Genomic DNA, 18,438 nt, shown 5'->3' on the forward strand with positions numbered 1-18,438 from the left:
CCAAAACATTGCAGTTATCCAACTATGGATGAGAACTGGTGGGCTCAGGTATTTCCTCTTCCTAATACCATCAAATGGCTCTCAACCTCCAGATGATGGGTGGTCACACCTGGATATCCCACATGTGGGTGAAGATAAGCTTGAGGCATCCAAGTAAATATGCAAAGTAATGCTCCTTTTACACGGGATGACCGTTGTGTAAATGACCGCACAAGTGCTGACATCACCACGAAGGTCATTGACACTCGTGCAGAGCGCTTCACCTGCAATGTGCAGCACTGAGTGGGGAGAATTTACACTTAACGAGAAGCCAGTGATCCTGCGATTAGTTTTTTGAAAATTGGCGACAACAACAAGTGAATAGTGAGTGATTTTGCATTTACACTGCACGATTATCACTCAAAATCGTTCATTTGAACGAATTTTTAGCAATAATCATTACGTGTAAATGACCCTTAAGGCCTTGTGTGGATACAGTTATATTTTGACTTGAAGAACAGCTCACAATTCACTGCTATTCTTCCCATCAAAACAATGGACACTGACCGAAATACAATTGACTCCATTATAAGTCAATGGGGTCTGGCCCCTACACAGATGCGAACAGATTTTGAAAGGCAAAGCTCAGAATTATAATTTTTATATATCTAATAATTTTGGACTTTCTAGAAAATGCTAAAGTTTGTAAAATTTTTTTCTTCCTATTCTGCAGGAAACCTTTAATTGCCACAGTTGAAAAGCAACTTCTAGGCGAACACCTAACAACTACCCTCCAGAAAGGTACAGTTTTTATTGGCCTTGGATTCTGATCAATACTTTAAACTTTTTTTTCTTTGTTTCATGCGCTCAAATTGGCACATATGCATAAACCGTTAGTGGCCCATACATTCTAACGTTATACTTTTTATACAGACCAGATTTGCCCGTAGCAGCACTGACATTGCACTCGTATCTTTAGTTGTGGATTGTCCTGTGTTGCATGATGATACCAGATCTACTCCTTTGTTCCCAAAACAGGTTTGAATCACCTTCTGGATGAAAACCGAATCCAGGACCTGTCTTTGCTTTATCAGTTGTTTAGCAGAGTCCGGGGGGGAGTGCAGGTTCTTTTGCAGCACTGGATTGAGTACATAAAGGTAAATGTTTGTGTCTAAAAGCCTTTTAGGTTTCATGTAGAAATGTAATGGCGCTGACGGTTGACACTGAACGCTTTTTCAGGCTTTTGGAAGCACCATTGTCATCAATCCAGAGAAGGATAAAACCATGGTGCAAGAACTGCTGGATTTTAAAGATAAAGTTGACCACGTGATCGATGTGTGCTTCATGAAGAATGAAAAGTTTGTCAATGCCATGAAAGAAGCATTTGAAACTTTCATCAACAAGAGACCAAACAAGCCAGCTGAACTTATTGGTACATAAAACCACCATAGTGTGTATTCTGTTTTTCTTGTTTGTTTTCCCCCCTCAAAGCCATCATTTCTTCCATATATTTGTATTGAAAGAAAATTGTCTCTAAACTAAATACTCAGGAATGAATTCATTGTTGGCCATTGTGGAGCTAGCATGCATATGCCTCTTAACGCTCAGTAAGATATAGCCTAGATACATACAAAGTGTTCAGTGTACTGTGGAACAGCGGTGGCTGTAATGACCCACTTTTCCTCATTATAGACATCCCTCCCTCCCTTCTGACTTCATTCTGAGGTGCTCTTTTTGTGTATAATGTGTCAAACAACGCTTAGTGTTAATATGAAAAAATCTGCTTTTTAACTTTTTCAGCTAAATATGTGGATTCAAAACTACGAACTGGAAACAAAGAAGCAACAGACGAGGAGCTGGAGAAAATGCTGGATAAGATTATGATCATTTTTAGATTTATTTATGGTACGTGACGTTCGCTTCCAGTCCTGCAGTAAGGAGCAATTTAGTGGCATAAACGTTCTTTAGAAACATATGGCTGGGTCTTAGAAAAGACCCAGGATGATACAGATGTTAGTTGACAGGTAAAATAAGATACTTCTAAGCATTTTTGGGTTTCTCTTCCCAACTTTTCAGCTAGGTTTGCTAGGAATGGCTTTGTTTGGGTCCTTGGCGCCATATTCCCACACTAAAGCTAAGTCGCACTTTTTCACTGCTGTTCACTCAGACAAATTGCTGAGGAAAAAAAAATATTAAAGGGCTTGTGCCGAGCCCTTTTAATTTTTTTTATCATAAATTCACCATATTAGAGGAAACTGCATGCCACACTGCTTTTACACTGGCAGCTGCCAGTAAGTCTGTGTCGAGCTCTTAACTTCACACTAGACCCATTCTCTTACATACTGTAACGTGCTTGCACAGGATTTCCTCATGGGGGGCTTGTCTGCAACTTCAGGGCCGTGACACCACCAGTCTCACGTTATGTACAGGAGATTTAGCAGTCTGAAGACACCCCTGTGACAAGCCGACATCTCAACATTATCTAGAAAGGGAGTTGTAACTTCCTAGAGATTAGTCCCTGACTCCAGCAGAATTGGGTGCATGAAGTTGAGGATAATACATCTTAACTGTGCATGCTGATGCTACTGGAGTGGAGTCCAGCACTCCTATTACATCTGGCTATAGGGTGTCCTTTTCTTTACCCCCCCCCCCCCCTTGCAATAAACCGAAAATCTACAGGTAAAGCATCACAAAAAACAGTGATTGAAACTATCCTAAAGTTTTATCTTATCAATGCCTTCAACAGCCTGTAGTTAGCTTTAACATTAATAGAACGTATCCCATATGGATTTCTACAAAACTGTTTTAGTTTTACATTTAAGGTGACCCTCCGGGCCTGGAGAAGAGATGGATGTAAAAGTATAACTTGGGCACTCCAAGGAACCATTCATACCATAATTTAAAATGCAGGTGTTCCCCGCTGGATTTATTATAAGATAAAAGGAAATGGAACAAATATGCGGCGCGTTTCATCGCAACCTATGGCGACTTTCTCAAGCATAACAACAAACAAAAATGTCATTCATTAGAACTCTAAAATGCGGGACTTACATTTGAATATGGACCAATCCTTATCCCTCTAACCGTATCCGTTGACATGTCCAGGCAAAATGAGTGTATTGCACTGGCAGCACGGTGTAGCCCGTAGGACTTCCGGGTCCCGGCTGCTGCGTGTGACATCATGACGCCGAGGCGTCATGACCGCAATGTGAGGGTATTAGCATGGCGTGCTCCGTGAGACTTGCGGGTCCCGGCTGCTGCGTGTGACGTCATGACCGCAATGTGAGGGTATTAGCATGGCGTGCTCTGTGAGACTTCCGGGTCCCGGCTGCTGCGTATGATGTAATGACACTGGAGCGTCCTGACCGTGTGACCGCACACCTAGTGTGTGTGTTTCCATAGTAACATTCTGTATCCTGTGGTACGTCCGGGTAGTGGCTGTAGTATACATCTTTATGGTGCTAACTATCGCGGGTGTGGGGAGAAGGGAGAGCCCACAGTCCTATGTGTAATAGAACCGGGAGTTGAAAAGATGCTTCCTGCGTACCAAAAAGGCCTGGAGAAACCAAGATGGAGGAACCGCTTTTCTAACTACCTGATACATGCTATAGCATGAGTAGTCTGAGACACTGTATGCTGATCTGACTGGCCAGCATTGCTTATGTGGGCAGCACTAGTTAATTTAAAGCAGGTGTAGTGTCTTAGACTAATGATGCATACTAATACACAGTGTGTATCCGGTAGTCATAGAAGCTGGTGTGGCCATTTTTTCTCCAGGCCCGAGTGGTTGCTTTAGGCCTCATGTCCACGACATGCACCGTTTCCAAGTGTAGAATCTCGCAGTGATTTCCACCCGTGCCCCAATCTGTGAGGCCAAACATTATATTTACTCACCTGTCCAGACGCTGTGGCTCTCCTCCGCCGCGGATGAATCTTCTTTCTTCTGCCTAGTGGAGGCACTTGGCGTCTCGTGCGCATGCGCCATGCTTAATTTTTTTTTTTTTTTATTTTATATCCTCTTCCACGGACCCGCGGCACAGCCACAATGACAGCTGTGACTGTGCCGCGGATATGACTGCTTCCATTGAGGTCAATGGAAGCCGTCCCTGCAGGTTCCGCAGAATAATGAAACATGCGGTGATTTCTTCCCGCACTCTGGGGGAAAAAAAAATCATATCTACATGCATTAAATTGCCCTGCAGATGCTAATGCATCCTTATGGGCTTCTAGATCTGCGGATATTCTGCGGGGAAGACACGCGCCAATTTTATAATTAAAATCCACACGTGGACATTGGGCCTTAATGCTTGGTAAACCTTGTGACAATGTAAATGGGGTATACGGCATGAGAGGTAACACATGTTTGGCTAACTCTTACAGGGAAGGATGTCTTTGAGGCCTTTTATAAAAAAGACCTAGCCAAGAGGCTCTTGGTGGGAAAAAGTGCTTCCGTGGATGCTGAGAAGTCTATGCTTTCCAAGCTTAAGCATGGTAAGTACAATTTACACTGTTTGCCTTCATTCAATGTTCTCTTCTCTAAGTTACGGTGATTATAAGATGGAACCCGTGGTGTCTGAGGCTGTCACTTTTGGAATTACCTGGGCTCCCCTTTCCTGCATTCTCACCCCGGGAAGTCTGTGCTCCGTCTATCAGCCTAAAACTTTTCAATGTTTCCTGTGGTAGTATGTGCACACGGACTGGATGAAAAGCGTTGCGTTGATAGATGGAGCACCGACTTACTGGGGTGACAGCTCAGAAATGGCAACCTCGGTAAGTAAAAAAAAAATTCACCCCTGGATTCCACAGGACCTATCCCATAAACACCATAACTTGGTTTATGGTGCTTATAGGAGGTGACTGGTTCCCTTTTAAAGGGGTATCAGAAGACTAAAAGTTTTCACCCATTTTCATGGACCCTCACCGATCCTGAAAACATTTGTTCCCTCTATCTATAAAACGTTGTAGTCGATGGACCGCTGGCTGCAGCTCCATTCATTTCAATGGTGCTGACAAAGATTGAGTACAAAGCGCTTGGCTTTTTACATCAGCATCATTGAAATGAATGGAGCTGCACATCAAAAATGTGTACAGTGTGTTTGCACTTATTTGAGATATTGCAGTTGAAAATGTGATAAAAAATTTACAATTTTTTTTTTGTTCAAAATGTTCCCAATTTTGGTGCTTTTAATAAATAAACACAAATTCTATCAGACTATTTTTACCACCTAAATGAAGTACAACATGCGGCGAAAAAACAACGTCAGAATCACTCAGATATGCAAAACCTTTACAGAGTTATTCTATGTTAAAGTGACACATGTCAAATTTCCAAAATTTGCCCTGGTCATTAAAGTGCAAACAGGCTTGGTCACTAAGAGGTTAAGCAGATTGGCCCTTGCCAAGCAATTACTGAATTAGCAGATTCTTGGATGAAGACCTCCATGTATAACCTGAGAATTTTATTATTCAGAACAACATTTATGGAATAATCCTTTAACTCATTTGGTACATTGATTGTGTTGCAATCACATTATGTTGTACTTGGGATATACCTCTTTACTAAAATTTCAAAATGTAATAATTACTGTTACCCAAAAAAATGTAACTCCCCCCCAAAGAAATCCTGCGCTCCTACTGTTATTGGTGGGTTTGGACAACAAAATGACATGTATGGGGCCTTTTAGAGTTAAGGGGTTATTCCCAGGGAATATACCATTGATGACCTGTCCCCAGGATAGGTCATCTATAGTTGATCGGCTGGGGTCCATCGCTCTGGACCCCTACTGATCAGCTGACTGTCCGCCACTGACAGCACCACAATTACATAGGTCAGAATGGAAGTAGTAGTCTCTGCTCTGACCTCTGTGGTGGCTCGAGCTTGTAACCGCAGACGTGGTTCCCGTTGATTTCAATGACACTTGCGATTGTAGTTACAAGCGCTGGCTGCTACACAGATTATCAAAGCAGAGACTGTGTAATTGCAGCGTTTTCAGCAGGCGCACAATCAACGGATTGGTCGAGCTCCCAAGTGACGGACCCTGCTGGAACAACTATTGATGACCTATCCAGAGGATAGGTCATCAATAGTGTTCTCCCTGGAAAACCCCTTTAACCATCTCCGATCAGTTTATTTACTGAAGTAATACTTTAAACCCTTCACACCTCAGGGCGTGCGGTGTTTGTATGGATCGGGAGCCAGTGCACAGTGAGCGACAGTTGTTTTTGGTAGACTGCCTACCAGAACGCAGTATAATGCAGTACTATGGTATTGCATTATACTGTATGAGCGATCAAATGACCACAAGCTCAAGTCCCGAATGACTATTCAAAACTTTCTAAAGAAAAAAAAAAAACAGGTAATCAGTTTAAACCCCACCCATTTTCTCATATTTATAATATTAAAAAAATGTCAAAAAAACCACATTTGGTATCACTGCGTCCGCAAAGGTTTGATGTATCAAAGTATCTCCTTATTTGTTCCGCACAGTGAACGTTGTCAGAAAGGGAAAAAAAACACAATGCCAGGTTTACGCTTTTTTTTTTTTTTTTGGTCAACCCGTCTCCAAGAAAACAATCTAATAAAAAGCAATCAAAAAGTTATGAGCTCCAAAATGGTACCAATGGCAACTGAAGGATGTCCCGTAAAATAACGAGCCCTCATGCAACTGTTTATTGACGGAAGAATAAAAGTTATTGCTGTCAGAAGAGGAGGCAGAATTTCGCCCCCCCCCCCCCCCCCAGAGATTTTGTTTTTTAAAAACAGTACAGCCAAAAAAAAAAAAACTATTTAAATTTTAATATCGTAGCAATCGTACCGAACCATGGAATGAGGTTTTGTCATGTCTACCGCGATGTATACATTGTAAAAACAAGACCGCTCCCAAAGACGGCAGAATTGCTTTTTCAAAAGTTTTTCAGTACATTCCATGGTACATTTAAAAAATACTGTTGAAAAATAGTCGTCCTGCAAAAAAACAAGCCGTCATACAGCTACATTAATGGGTAAATACTAGAGATGAGCGAGCGTATTCGGATAAGCACTACTCGCTCGAGTAATTGGCTTTATCCGAGTATCGCTGTGCTCGGGTCTAAAGATTCGGGTGCCGCGGCGGCTGACAGGTGGGGAGCAGGGGAGAGCGGGCGGGAGAGAAGGAGAGAAAGATCTCCCCTCCGTTCCTCCCCGCTCTCCCCTGCAGCTCCCCGCTCCGTGCCGGCACCTGAATCTTTAGCCCCGAGCACAGCGATACTCGGATAAAGCCAATTACTCGAGCGAGTAGTGCTTATCCGAGTACGCTCGCTCATCCCTAGTAAATACGTTATTGTTTTTTTAAATGTGGAGATGAAAATGAGAAAAAACTGCGTCATTAAGGGGTTAAATCATCCTCTACTTGATTGTCCAATAAGGGTCCTCGCTCTGTGAAACTATTGCTGTTAAACAAAGCAAGTGCAAATAGCAATTATGTTCAAAGTTATGATCTTTTTTTCTTCTTGATTGCTTTCCTAATAGTCGTGTTTTCCGTGTTTTTGTCTTCCCAGAATGTGGCGCTGCCTTTACTAGCAAACTTGAGGGAATGTTTAAAGACATGGAGTTGTCTAAAGACATAATGGTTCACTTTAAACAGGTACAGAAGATCTCTGAACACACAAAAATATTCCATTTGTTTTGCCCCATTTTTCTTCTTCTTTTCTCCTTGGCCTACGCTTTTCTTCACGTTCTGAACATTTGTCTGTTTCAGTATATGCAGAATCAGAATGTGCCAGGTAACATTGAGTTAACTGTGAATATTCTAACAATGGGTTACTGGCCAACCTACGTGCCTATGGAAGTTCACCTACCTGCTGAGGTAAGTGTGCATCATCTCTGTATGTGAAGTGCTTTACTTATTACATGGTTCTAAGTAGGAAAAATATTATTTTAGGTCCTTTTTTCTATCTGTGTAGTGTGCATATTGTGTATTACAAGTAGTAGGGCTCAGCCTTGGCCCACCTACTTAGTAGGACTCTGAACATGTCGGACTGAAGTGATAATTAATAGATATGCCTGTCATCTACAGTGAGCCCAAAATACTGTACAGCAGGACGCGCAAAAATGAAAGTAAAAACAAGCGTCTAGAGCCTAAGAGCCATTTAAGGCCCATTTACACGGAGTGTTGATCACTCAAAAATCGCTAAAAAGCAATTGTTTGAGCGATAATCGTGGCGTCTAAATGCACGCCAATCGTGCACTTTCCGTGCACTGCTAGCTGATCGTTAAATTCAAGCCAGACTAAAAATCGTCGTGAACTCGGGACCACACACTGAGCTCTCCACAGGGAGTGCTGATAGCATTGTTACCCATCAGAGAACAAAGGAGCTGAATGGAGATAAGAGCCCTCAGGCTATTAACTGCATTCAGCTAAAGGCTTCATTTGCACACCTAATTACTGCTGAGTAGCTGCTTAATAGTTTATGCAAAATGATCGCTCAAAGCTGTCACTCATACTGTGGTTTGAGTGATTTTTGAGCGATCATTGCTCCTTGTAAATGGGCCTTTATACGGGATGATTAGCATTCAAAATTCATTTAAACAAACTAAATTGAGCGATAATCGTCCTGCGGAAATCCGGCCGTGGGAATTAGGCCTAAGGGGGGAATAGCTGATCCTGGACTCCGCTCCATCTGGGGAACTGCTAGAGCTTCTGTAATGTGAGGGTGCTGACCGAAGAGCTGCATGGAATGTAAAATAATTTATTTATTTATTTTTAAACTTTAGATGGTGAAACTACAGGAAATATTCAAGACTTTTTACCTTGGGAAGCACAGTGGTAGAAAGCTACAGTGGCAGTCCACATTAGGACAGTGCGTCTTAAAAGCGGAATTCAATGAGGTACATTTCCATATTTTGTTCCGTGATTGACTTTTTTTTGTTTTTGTTTTAATTCTTCTTTTGTAGCGATAATTTAAACTTTGTTGGCTGCAGTTTTCTTTCCATCAAGATCAGGCTGATACAACAACCTCTTTTTTTTTTTTTTTTTCCCCAGGAAACCCCCTGAAAGATTAGCTAATAATAATGAAAATAAATATAATAAAATATTTAGAGAGATTTCTTATCTAATCTTTCATGGGGTTTCCTGCTGATTAAATAGAGGTTGTCGTGTCGGCACGATCTTCATAGTTGTGCTACAACGTAATGTTGCATGAAGCTGTGTACAAATAGCAGGGACCGCACATGCAAAGATTCTTTGTTTTGTACCAAATTGCATAAGCCCAAGGCATTTAACTACTTGTTCTCAAAATATCAGCTTTCCATGTGCTCTCTGAGATTGGTTGTTGCTGTGATGTGGGGTCCATAGGGAGGTGCGGCTCAGGGCGGAGGGGGCTTGACCTAGCAGATAGAGATATCTATCGAATATTTTTTACGAAGTGTACCAACTTTTTTTTCTTTCTTTTCATTTTTTCTTTAGGGTAGAAAAGAGTTACAAGTTTCACTCTTCCAAACTCTCGTTCTGCTCATGTTTAATGAGGGTGAGGAATTTAGTTTTGAAGACATAAGGCAAGCTACTGGTATTGGTGAGTGGAGAATTCATGCTAATTCTTAACATTGTATATTAGTGATACAATAAAGGTGGTTTCACATCTTTGTTGGAAGAAAGAACCTCTGCTTTCTGCCAGCGCTTTTTATTCCGCCTGGAGGAAAGCTGACAGACCCCATTATAATCAGTGGGGTCCGCCCAGCACTATTTGGTTCTGACCAGACGGAGCTGTTTGGCCGTGGGGATTCATCTTTCCTGCTCCCCGCACGGAACAGGAAAGCTAAACCCCAAGCGCAGAAGTGAAACCACCCTAACCTTGTCGGTTTAAAGAAACCGAGTTATTTAATATGTCATGTGTTGTTTTTTGTCTGTCAGAGGATAGTGAATTAAGGAGAACCCTCCAATCTTTGGCCTGTGGCCGAGCCAGAGTTCTCACCAAGAATCCCAAGAGTAAAGATGTAGACGATGGAGACAAGTTCACCTTCAATGATGACTTCAAGCATCAGCTGTTTAGGATAAGGATTAATCAGATTCAAATGAAAGAAACGGTACTTTGCTGGTTTTCCATTTTTCCACTCTGGAGAGACCCATTTTCCTATCTGTCATAACTTACAATACATGGATTCCATCTCTGCTTAGGGAAAAAAAAGGAAACCCTTCTAAAGAAATAGTGCGGACTCCTCCTTAGGAGCCTGTTGTACTTATAGGAAGTGCTCCCCTCCTACCTGTTGATTAATAGCAGGCACAATGTTCTGGCTGCTTTGGCCAAACTGTTTATATTTATAATGCGCCGTCCCTATAATAGTGGCAGATCGGCTTTATAAAACTTAAAAATCCCTTAAAAAATAAAGAAGCAGCTGTTTTGACTGTGACATGCTTAGATTTTTTTTTGCCACAATGAGTCTCTTTACCTGATGCTCCTTTCAGTCCAGTTTGAAAAAAAAAAATCTTGCTGAAGGCTAAATTAATACTGTAGAAATCTGTGCCCAGACAGAAGCAGGCGTGTAATGTTAAAGCACCCAGTTTGTAATGTTAAAGCACCCCGTTCTGCACAATTTGGGACATATGATCTTACTTCTCCAACATGAAAAATGCCCAATGTAGAATTGCTCCACGACCTATCTTTAGGAAGCCAGTTTGATTGCAGATTACGAACTGTAGCAATCAATATTCACAAGCGTTAATATGTATAAAGTTCTGATCCTGATTTAATTTCTAGTGCATTTACACTAATCGATCTGCCTGCTCTGGTCTGTAGGCAGCAGGACCGGCTCCTCGATTACATCTTCTGAAAAGTAATCGTGCTTTTTACATGGGCTGATGTTCACCCAAGTAATGGCTCAAAAGGGCGATTATTGGTGACTGATGTCTTGTGTAAACAGGGAACCCAACAGGGCAAGTAAGCTATAATCGCTCACTTGTGGAGTCATTTAGCTCATCTAAAAACCAAGAGACTGTTGGCCCATTTAAACATCTATGAACGACTGCTTGCGTAATCTGAATGGAAGTGGGCGTCTGGAAGAGATCTCCGGTACCCTAAGGCAATGATTTCTGTTGCGAACTGTTATATTTTCTAGTATTTGGTGTCTTTGTCTAATTGGGACTTTTATATTTGATGTTTAAAAGGTGGAGGAACAAGCCAGCACTACAGAGCGAGTCTTTCAGGATCGGCAGTACCAAATTGATGCCGCCATCGTTCGAATTATGAAAATGAGGAAAACCCTTAGCCACAATCTTTTGGTGTCAGAAGTTTATAACCAACTTAAATTCCCAGTGAAGGTAAGTTTTAATACTGTCTATGTCTCAACTTTGTCTAGGACTTTTAGGAACCATTACAAATTCAAGTGTAAGGGATCGTTCACACGTAGCAGAGATGCTGCGGATCTTCTATAGCAAAAATCGCATTTCCACGTCAAAACCCACACCACGGATTTTGAGGGGTATTCGTCTGCAGATCCGCAGCTGACTTGAATCTGCAACGCGGCTACTTTCATGTCATACTGAGCCTTCAGTGCAGCTCACATCCCTCACTCAGCAACTGCTGCTGAGTCCAGCGGTCAGGTGATGCGCCCACTTCTGCATCACCTGACCAGCAGCGCGGCGATTAGTGGTGCTAGCCAAGTGAGGGCTCCGTAAGGGGTGTTGCAGGTTCAAATAAGCTGCGGATCCACAGCTATACAACAGTCAAAATCTGCACCAATGATATATATTTGGACGTGTAGCGGCAGCATTTCCGCTTCCATGTGCATGTAGCCTAGTAGGCTTTGGTGGTGGTGGTTGAGCTAGTTTACAAATTGTGTATCAGCAGAGTTTTAAGGGGTTTCCCACTTTAGGAAGTGAATGGTGTATTGCTAGGACATGTCATCACTTCCTCAATATTGGGGGTCTGACTTGGCACCCCTGCAATCCTCAGCTAGTTACGTGCGCTGCAGCTCCTTCTTGCATTTTCCCTGCACAGTGACCACTGAGATGGAAATTGCAAACACAGCTTCATCTATTTAATAGAGCTGTGACGACATATCCTATCAATGCGCCACAATATTATAAGATGGGAACATTCATTTTAAGATCTATACATATGGGAGAAATCTATGCATTGCCTTAATCCATACAAACTTTTCAGAAACTTTTGATCATGACGTAACTTTTTTTTTTCTTCTCTTCAGCCTGCAGATCTCAAGAAAAGAATAGAATCCTTAATAGACAGGGACTACATGGAAAGAGACAAAGAGAATCCCAACCAGTACAATTATGTGGCATAATAAGAGTATATGGCAGCCTTTTGTCTTGATGGGCACCTAGCGGATAATAAAAAAAATAGCTTGATCCCATTAAATTAACTTGTTACACCATTGATAACTGAATCCTGCATAAAGAAGAAAAAGTGAGCAGAATTTTTTTTCGGCAGTTTGATAAACCTTCTTTTAAAGATTTACATTTAACAAGAATGCTGTTGAACTCTTTTTGCATGTTTAGAATGATGTGTCCCGGTATGTCCGGGACACGCTGAAGATCTCGTGGCCATATGACATCATTTCCCAGCTTTCTCATAAAGCTAGATAAGAAACCAACATGGTATCATCCAATCTTTTGAATCTGCATGTAAACCAAGCCGGCAACAGGATGCGTATGCAAAGGAAGGCTTGCTGAAGCCCCAGTGACTGAAGTCCTACATTAAAGTTTTTGATGTGGATATCTGGACACTTCCAAAACAAGAGCCTAACCATGTTCCTATAATGTCATCCTATCATATGTGCCAGCTCATAAACTCTCCTTCACAGGTGTGTACCAGGCTAAAATGTATAGGAAGAATCGGCGTACTTTTTCCCCATTCAGCTGAACACTTTGATATCTAGTTGATTGTACGGTGTAAGTTTGCTTTTTTTTTTGTTGTTGTTTTGAGGGACAAGTACAGCTTTAGCCCCCAAAATTTGGCCGAAACTTACCAAATCACACTCTGACGTCCTGCTTTGGGCAGGATTTCATGGAGACAGTAAGTCTGTGAAAGTGTGGCTAGTGATCACCCCAACTTTTCTATGTGGCTTTCTACAATATTGCCGTATTGCCATTCATTTGGCTTTTTTATAGGCCTGTTGACTGATTCAGTATTGAGCGAGTGTATTGTATGCAATGTAAAGTCATTGAAGGGTTTTATGGATTTTGTGCCTTTTTTTTCTTTTTTTTTTTTTTAATCGGAGACTTCAATTGTATTTACTGCTACAAGTGTGTTATCTGTAGGAAAAATAAAAATAGTGTTTTTTTTTTTTTTTTTGGTTTGTTCTCTCCTTAATGGGGTTTTCTGGGGCTTGATGACCTATCCTTGGCACAGGTCATGAACATCAGATAGGTGCGGGTCTGGCTCTTGGAAGTCCTGCTGTTTAAAGGAGGCCAAAAAGCAGCGCAGCCCCTTCATTGGCTTGTGACGTTTGTCACTGGTCACATAGCCTTTATGCAGCTTTGATTCAGTTGTAGTTCCAGGCTACTAAATATACATCCCTTTCGTATACCGTGAAGAGGTTGTATCCTTTTCAAGCAGCTCAGGGGTGCAGAGAGCCGGACCCCAAGGATCTGATATTGTGAACCTAAGACCCAGAAAAGTCCTTTAATACAGGGTAGGTTTTTTCTATTTGGCAAAATTGGGTTAGAAAATCAATTTCCTTGTAGTTTTTGTGCTTCTGCAGCACATTTAACATTTTAAATCCTTTTATAGTTAAATTAAATGCAGTCATTTACATTTGCTTTCTTAAAGGGACACTTCTGTCAGAAGGGGGTATATATTTTACTTATTTTGGTAGTACTATGCCCTTAAATACAGAATATTTCTCTAGCAGCGGCATATGTGGCCAGGATAAATAACGGAGGTGCACGGCTCTGAGTCGCCACCCCCTCACTACGTTCTCGTCTGACTGGTCGTCTGATCGCGCTTTTTTTAATTTTTTTAAATGACTCTAACTTTGTTAAAATAGTAGTGATATTTACCCATCCTCTCCACCGTCGATCCAGCTCTGCCGTCCTCTTGGTATTTGTTGTGTAACGGCTATCAACTGACTGCTGCAACCAATCAGAAGCCAAAGCAGTTGGGTGCTGTTTTCCTGGCATATCCACTTGCAGCAACTGAGCATATATGCCACGAGAATGGCTCCTGACCACCGTGGCTTCCGATTGGCTCCAATGGTCAAGTGGTAACCAGTCTACAACACAGACCAGAAAGACTGTGGGGCTGCAATGCTGGATTGACGGGAAAGGATGGGTAAGTACACCTTCTTAAAAATTATTTTATACAGGGTTGGGTCTGTTTTTTGTAAAAAAAAAAAAGTTGTTCTAACACCCAGGAAACCCCTTTAAGTAAATCCTCTGCTGTGCTATCACTGCCCATAGGGAGGGAGGCATACAAAGGCACAATGCAGGAACCAGTTTTCATGGAGTGACTTTAAATTTATTTTTTTTTTAATATAAAACACCCATTAAAAAAATGAAATAACCTGTAATTGTCACATTGCTTGTTAATGTGTAAAAATGACGTAAGTGCCTATTTAATCACCTCAAACTATCAGCTTGCTTTCTGTGGCCAGGTCTGATTAATTGTTGATGTTTTATCCTCTGAGCTGTATCTTTGGCGTTCTCGATGAGGGATCAGTCTTGATTGCCTGAGCTCCCCGTACTAATCGACACATAGAACATCTGCAGTGATGCCTGCAACCCATCCATGGCGAATTGTAACGTAGCGAAGGGTCCTTTTTAGACGAGTCACGTCATTGTTCGCTCATGCAGGCGGATACATCGCTGGTCCGTTCAAGCGAGAAATCTTCCCATTCACTCGTACAGCAGCCGAACGAGCGCCGTTTAAACCGAGCAATTGGTGAACGAGCCAATGATGGCTTATATGCCTGCATGGAGTGAACAATTATTGTTCGTCATCCAGTCGCTGGTCCGCGGTAAGCGTGGACGACTATCGCTCACTTTTGCTCTTTTGAACTATAATTGTTCGGCCTTTAGGTCCGTCTGATAGTTGTCCTTCAAATATTGGCATGTTTCAGCTTCAGGGGGCACTAAATCTGAAGTCTATGTCCTACAGAATATTGTGCAGTACGTTTGCTGTGCAGTTGAATGTAATGCGCCATTCCCTTTGGCGGTGGAAGATCGCCGAGTGTGTCCCATTGTTTTCAATGGGAAACCTCATATCACACTCCTGGGGTGATGCTCTGCCCGCCCCATTGAAAACAATGGGCGATGTGAGAGCATGCCCAAAGATGGGTCATGCCACAATCACTAATGTGTAGGACCCCATTCAAAAAAATTGTGTTCATATTTGTGCATCTCGCACAAAAGTTTCGGCCGTGTGAAACCGGCCTCATGGTAAATATATCCACTTCAGGGAACCCCAGAAGCCCTTTACATGCCCATGTGTGAATGCGATTAGCAGATGGCTTTTTTTTAATATCTAGTTGCCCTTTTTAGATGTTATGGTCAACTCCACAGCTATATTTTATTGTTCCCGTGCTTCATTACTAATCTGCTCTTTTAGGTCTACCGCGCCTATGCAGATCTGCGGCTGTAAGCAAACCTTGTGCCGTCTGATTCTACAATCCTATTACCATCTGTCCGTTACTTCTATTGTGCATTAGCAAATATTTGCGGATAGATAGAAGGGATATCTGACTCAGATTGCCTAGGGATTGTTTTTACTCTGTTACCATGGTGACGCATGGATCTGCATAGGAGCTGTAGGCAGAAGAAGATGTTTAAGACTATTTGTAAAGTTGATTAACTTTTTCATGTAAGCTGCATCGAACAGTAATAAAGGGGTTGTGAATGTGGACCTTCCCTTTTAAGCACTGCAAAACTAGAAAACCAAAGCATGCATTTCCCTAAGGCCCCTTTCAGACGAGTATGTTACAGGCACATTTTTGCACCTGCATGGCGGGCGAGGGTCCTGACCCGACCGTGGGTTTACTGATCTGAATTTAAAGCATCATACTTATGATGGTGTGATTTCGAGTCGGTAGAATCCTGGTTGGGCAAGGACACTCATCCGTAATACTGGCACCCAAAATATGGTCCTCTGAAAATGGCCAAAGCTTGAGGACCTCGGTGTGCCATCACCTGCAAATCACTAGCGGGAAGTCTTGTCTGTACGATGTTTGAGCTGATTCTTGTCCACCGAAGCCCACCGTTCACACACCCTTACAATCGTTGAATTGTTTCTTTGTGCTAGTGATGAATATAACCCCCGCCACCTGCTGGTTCTCCCTCCATCTAGTATATTGGTTCATACTGGAATGTAGCAAACGCAGTTGCTGGTAATAATTGCCAAGCTCGCATTAATTTATCTGCTTTTCTCTAACATGTGCTGTTAATTTTTTACTTTCCAGGGAGTTTCTTTTTAACTCTTTACTGATAACGGCATTATTTTCCATTTAAAGGAAACCTGCCAGCTCAAATACACTGTCCAAACTACAGACTGCGTGTTATAGAGCCGGAGGAGCTGAGCAGACCGATACATTGTTTTATGGGGAAAGTTAAGAATAACTTGTATTATATACATTTATATCTCTGCTCAGTCTGAGCTGCAGTCCGATGGGCGGAGCCATCAGTGATTGACAGCTCTCTATGTATGACTGTACATACAGGGGCAGCTCAGTGTCTGATAGCTCCGCCCATTGGACTGTTCAGCTCAGAATGGGCAGAGATTTAAGTGTATAATATACAAGTTATTCTTAACTTTCCCCATAAAACTATAGATCGTTCTACTCAGCTCCTCCGGCTCTATATGTCGCCTATGGCTTGGACAGCATGTTCCAGCTGATAGATTCCCTTATAACAACCATGCATTGTTATTATTCAGGTGTCTAAAATAATTTTTATATAGATTACACAAAGGTGCCAAAAAAATGTCGCGACTTATCAAAGTCACAACTGAAAAAAAAAAAAAAGTTTGTTTTACAATGCATATTGTTTTCCAGAGCTCTTGTACTGTCTCCTCAAGGCATGCTGAAGATTAGGTTTTACCTTCTTTTAATTGTGACCTGTATATAAAAGACATGACTTTCTCATGCGTTAGAGGCAATCACAGCTTTAAATGGTCCCTCCAGGTATATTGTCCCGCTGGAGAGAAGCAACTGAAAGCGGGGCGAGTACAGATCCAACCATACAACCCCCAGCAAGTATTGTGCAGAGGTCCTATTCATATTGGACACTTGCTCAATGCTCATTGGGTATGCATGGTTATCTTGGCCATTGTACCACCCAGGATACAATTGCTTCTCCATATGTCAGATCGGGCGGGGGTGTAGTCCTGGAAGGACAGTTTAAGCCTATCATAGCTGCAAAATGAAGGCCAGACGTGCGACAAGTGAACCTCAGTAAGATTTCACCAACTCTTCTCTCATGGACTATTAGAAGGCTTCAAGTAAAAATGTGCAAACCTCACCTGCTGAAGAGTACAGCAGCATTCAGAAATGTAATATACCTTTCATTTGATGGTTTTCTGTATGCGTGAACTTGCCTCCTTTTTTTTATTAATTGGGGAGCATATTCACTCAATTGTAGATTTTGGAGATTGTGTCTGTTCACTGTATTAAAACTCAATGTGATTTAAAAGGCATGTGACCTCATCGCATCCTTTTAAGGCAGTAGTCGAAACCTTTATAATGTTTCATAAAACAAGTATGACAAGGGTACAAGGTCTTTCTAAGTTGAAAAATAATGTAAATATGTGTCCCTTCAAAGAAGAGTGAGTCTGTATCTAGGTATTTTGTGTCATTTAATAAATATTAAGCAGTTTTGTGTTGCTAAAGTTTTTTTGTTTTTCTCGATTTTGTTAATCATGAACCTTTTGTTCTTACCACCACTAGTCACACATTTTATGGATTAATTACGTGATTTTATCCATCTAGATATAGAACAATGCATTGTCTTCTCTATATAATTCCAGTATTATGGCCAAATGATTCACGACTAGAGATGAGCGAACCTACTCGGCCTTTTCGCCCGAGCGCCGCGATTTTCGAGTACTTCCGCACTCGGGCAGAAAGATTTGGGGGGCGCCGTGGGTGAGTGGTGGTGGTGGTGGTGGGGGGGGAGAGGGCTCCCCCCTGTTCCCCGCTGCTACCCCCGCTCCGCCACGCCGCCCACCGGCGCCCCCCGAATCTTTTCACCTGAGTATGGAAGTACTCGAAAATTGCGGTGCTCGATCGAGTAATTACTCATCTCTATTCACGACCCTTAAACTCCTCTTTTTCTTTACTCTTGTTCTGTACAGACTGACTGCGACTGGATACTTCAATGCCCCCAATAGTGTAATCAAACTTCTTCAACCCCTTAGTGATGACCAATATGCCTCTTTACTGACCTCACTGATGGGCTTTTAACCTGTACATACATCTTTTTTAAGGCAATGGGTTAGATGGCTACTGACAGCAAGGATCCTGTTCTAACTGCCAGGAGA

At 42.0% G+C, this 18,438-nt stretch overlaps 1 protein-coding gene across 1 annotated transcript in view; it reads left to right on the plus strand.

Moving 5' to 3' along the window:
* Positions 1 to 17,787, plus strand: part of CUL4B (cullin 4B) — a 39,711-nt gene extending 21,924 nt beyond the window's left edge. Inside the window, exons 10-21 of the mRNA XM_066581676.1 lie at positions 713 to 780; positions 1,018 to 1,136; positions 1,219 to 1,411; positions 1,780 to 1,884; positions 4,360 to 4,470; positions 7,516 to 7,601; positions 7,716 to 7,823; positions 8,732 to 8,845; positions 9,423 to 9,528; positions 9,867 to 10,039; positions 11,118 to 11,270; positions 12,158 to 17,787. Of these exons, the coding sequence (XP_066437773.1) occupies positions 713 to 780; positions 1,018 to 1,136; positions 1,219 to 1,411; positions 1,780 to 1,884; positions 4,360 to 4,470; positions 7,516 to 7,601; positions 7,716 to 7,823; positions 8,732 to 8,845; positions 9,423 to 9,528; positions 9,867 to 10,039; positions 11,118 to 11,270; positions 12,158 to 12,253 (1,432 nt within the window). The 3' untranslated portion in view covers positions 12,254 to 17,787. The remainder of the gene's footprint in view (positions 1 to 712; positions 781 to 1,017; positions 1,137 to 1,218; positions 1,412 to 1,779; positions 1,885 to 4,359; positions 4,471 to 7,515; positions 7,602 to 7,715; positions 7,824 to 8,731; positions 8,846 to 9,422; positions 9,529 to 9,866; positions 10,040 to 11,117; positions 11,271 to 12,157) is intronic.
* The last annotated feature ends 651 nt before the right edge of the window (positions 17,788 to 18,438 follow it).

This window comes from Eleutherodactylus coqui, chromosome 10, assembly GCF_035609145.1.
Source record: "Eleutherodactylus coqui strain aEleCoq1 chromosome 10, aEleCoq1.hap1, whole genome shotgun sequence".
Lineage (NCBI taxonomy): Eukaryota > Metazoa > Chordata > Amphibia > Anura > Eleutherodactylidae > Eleutherodactylus > Eleutherodactylus coqui.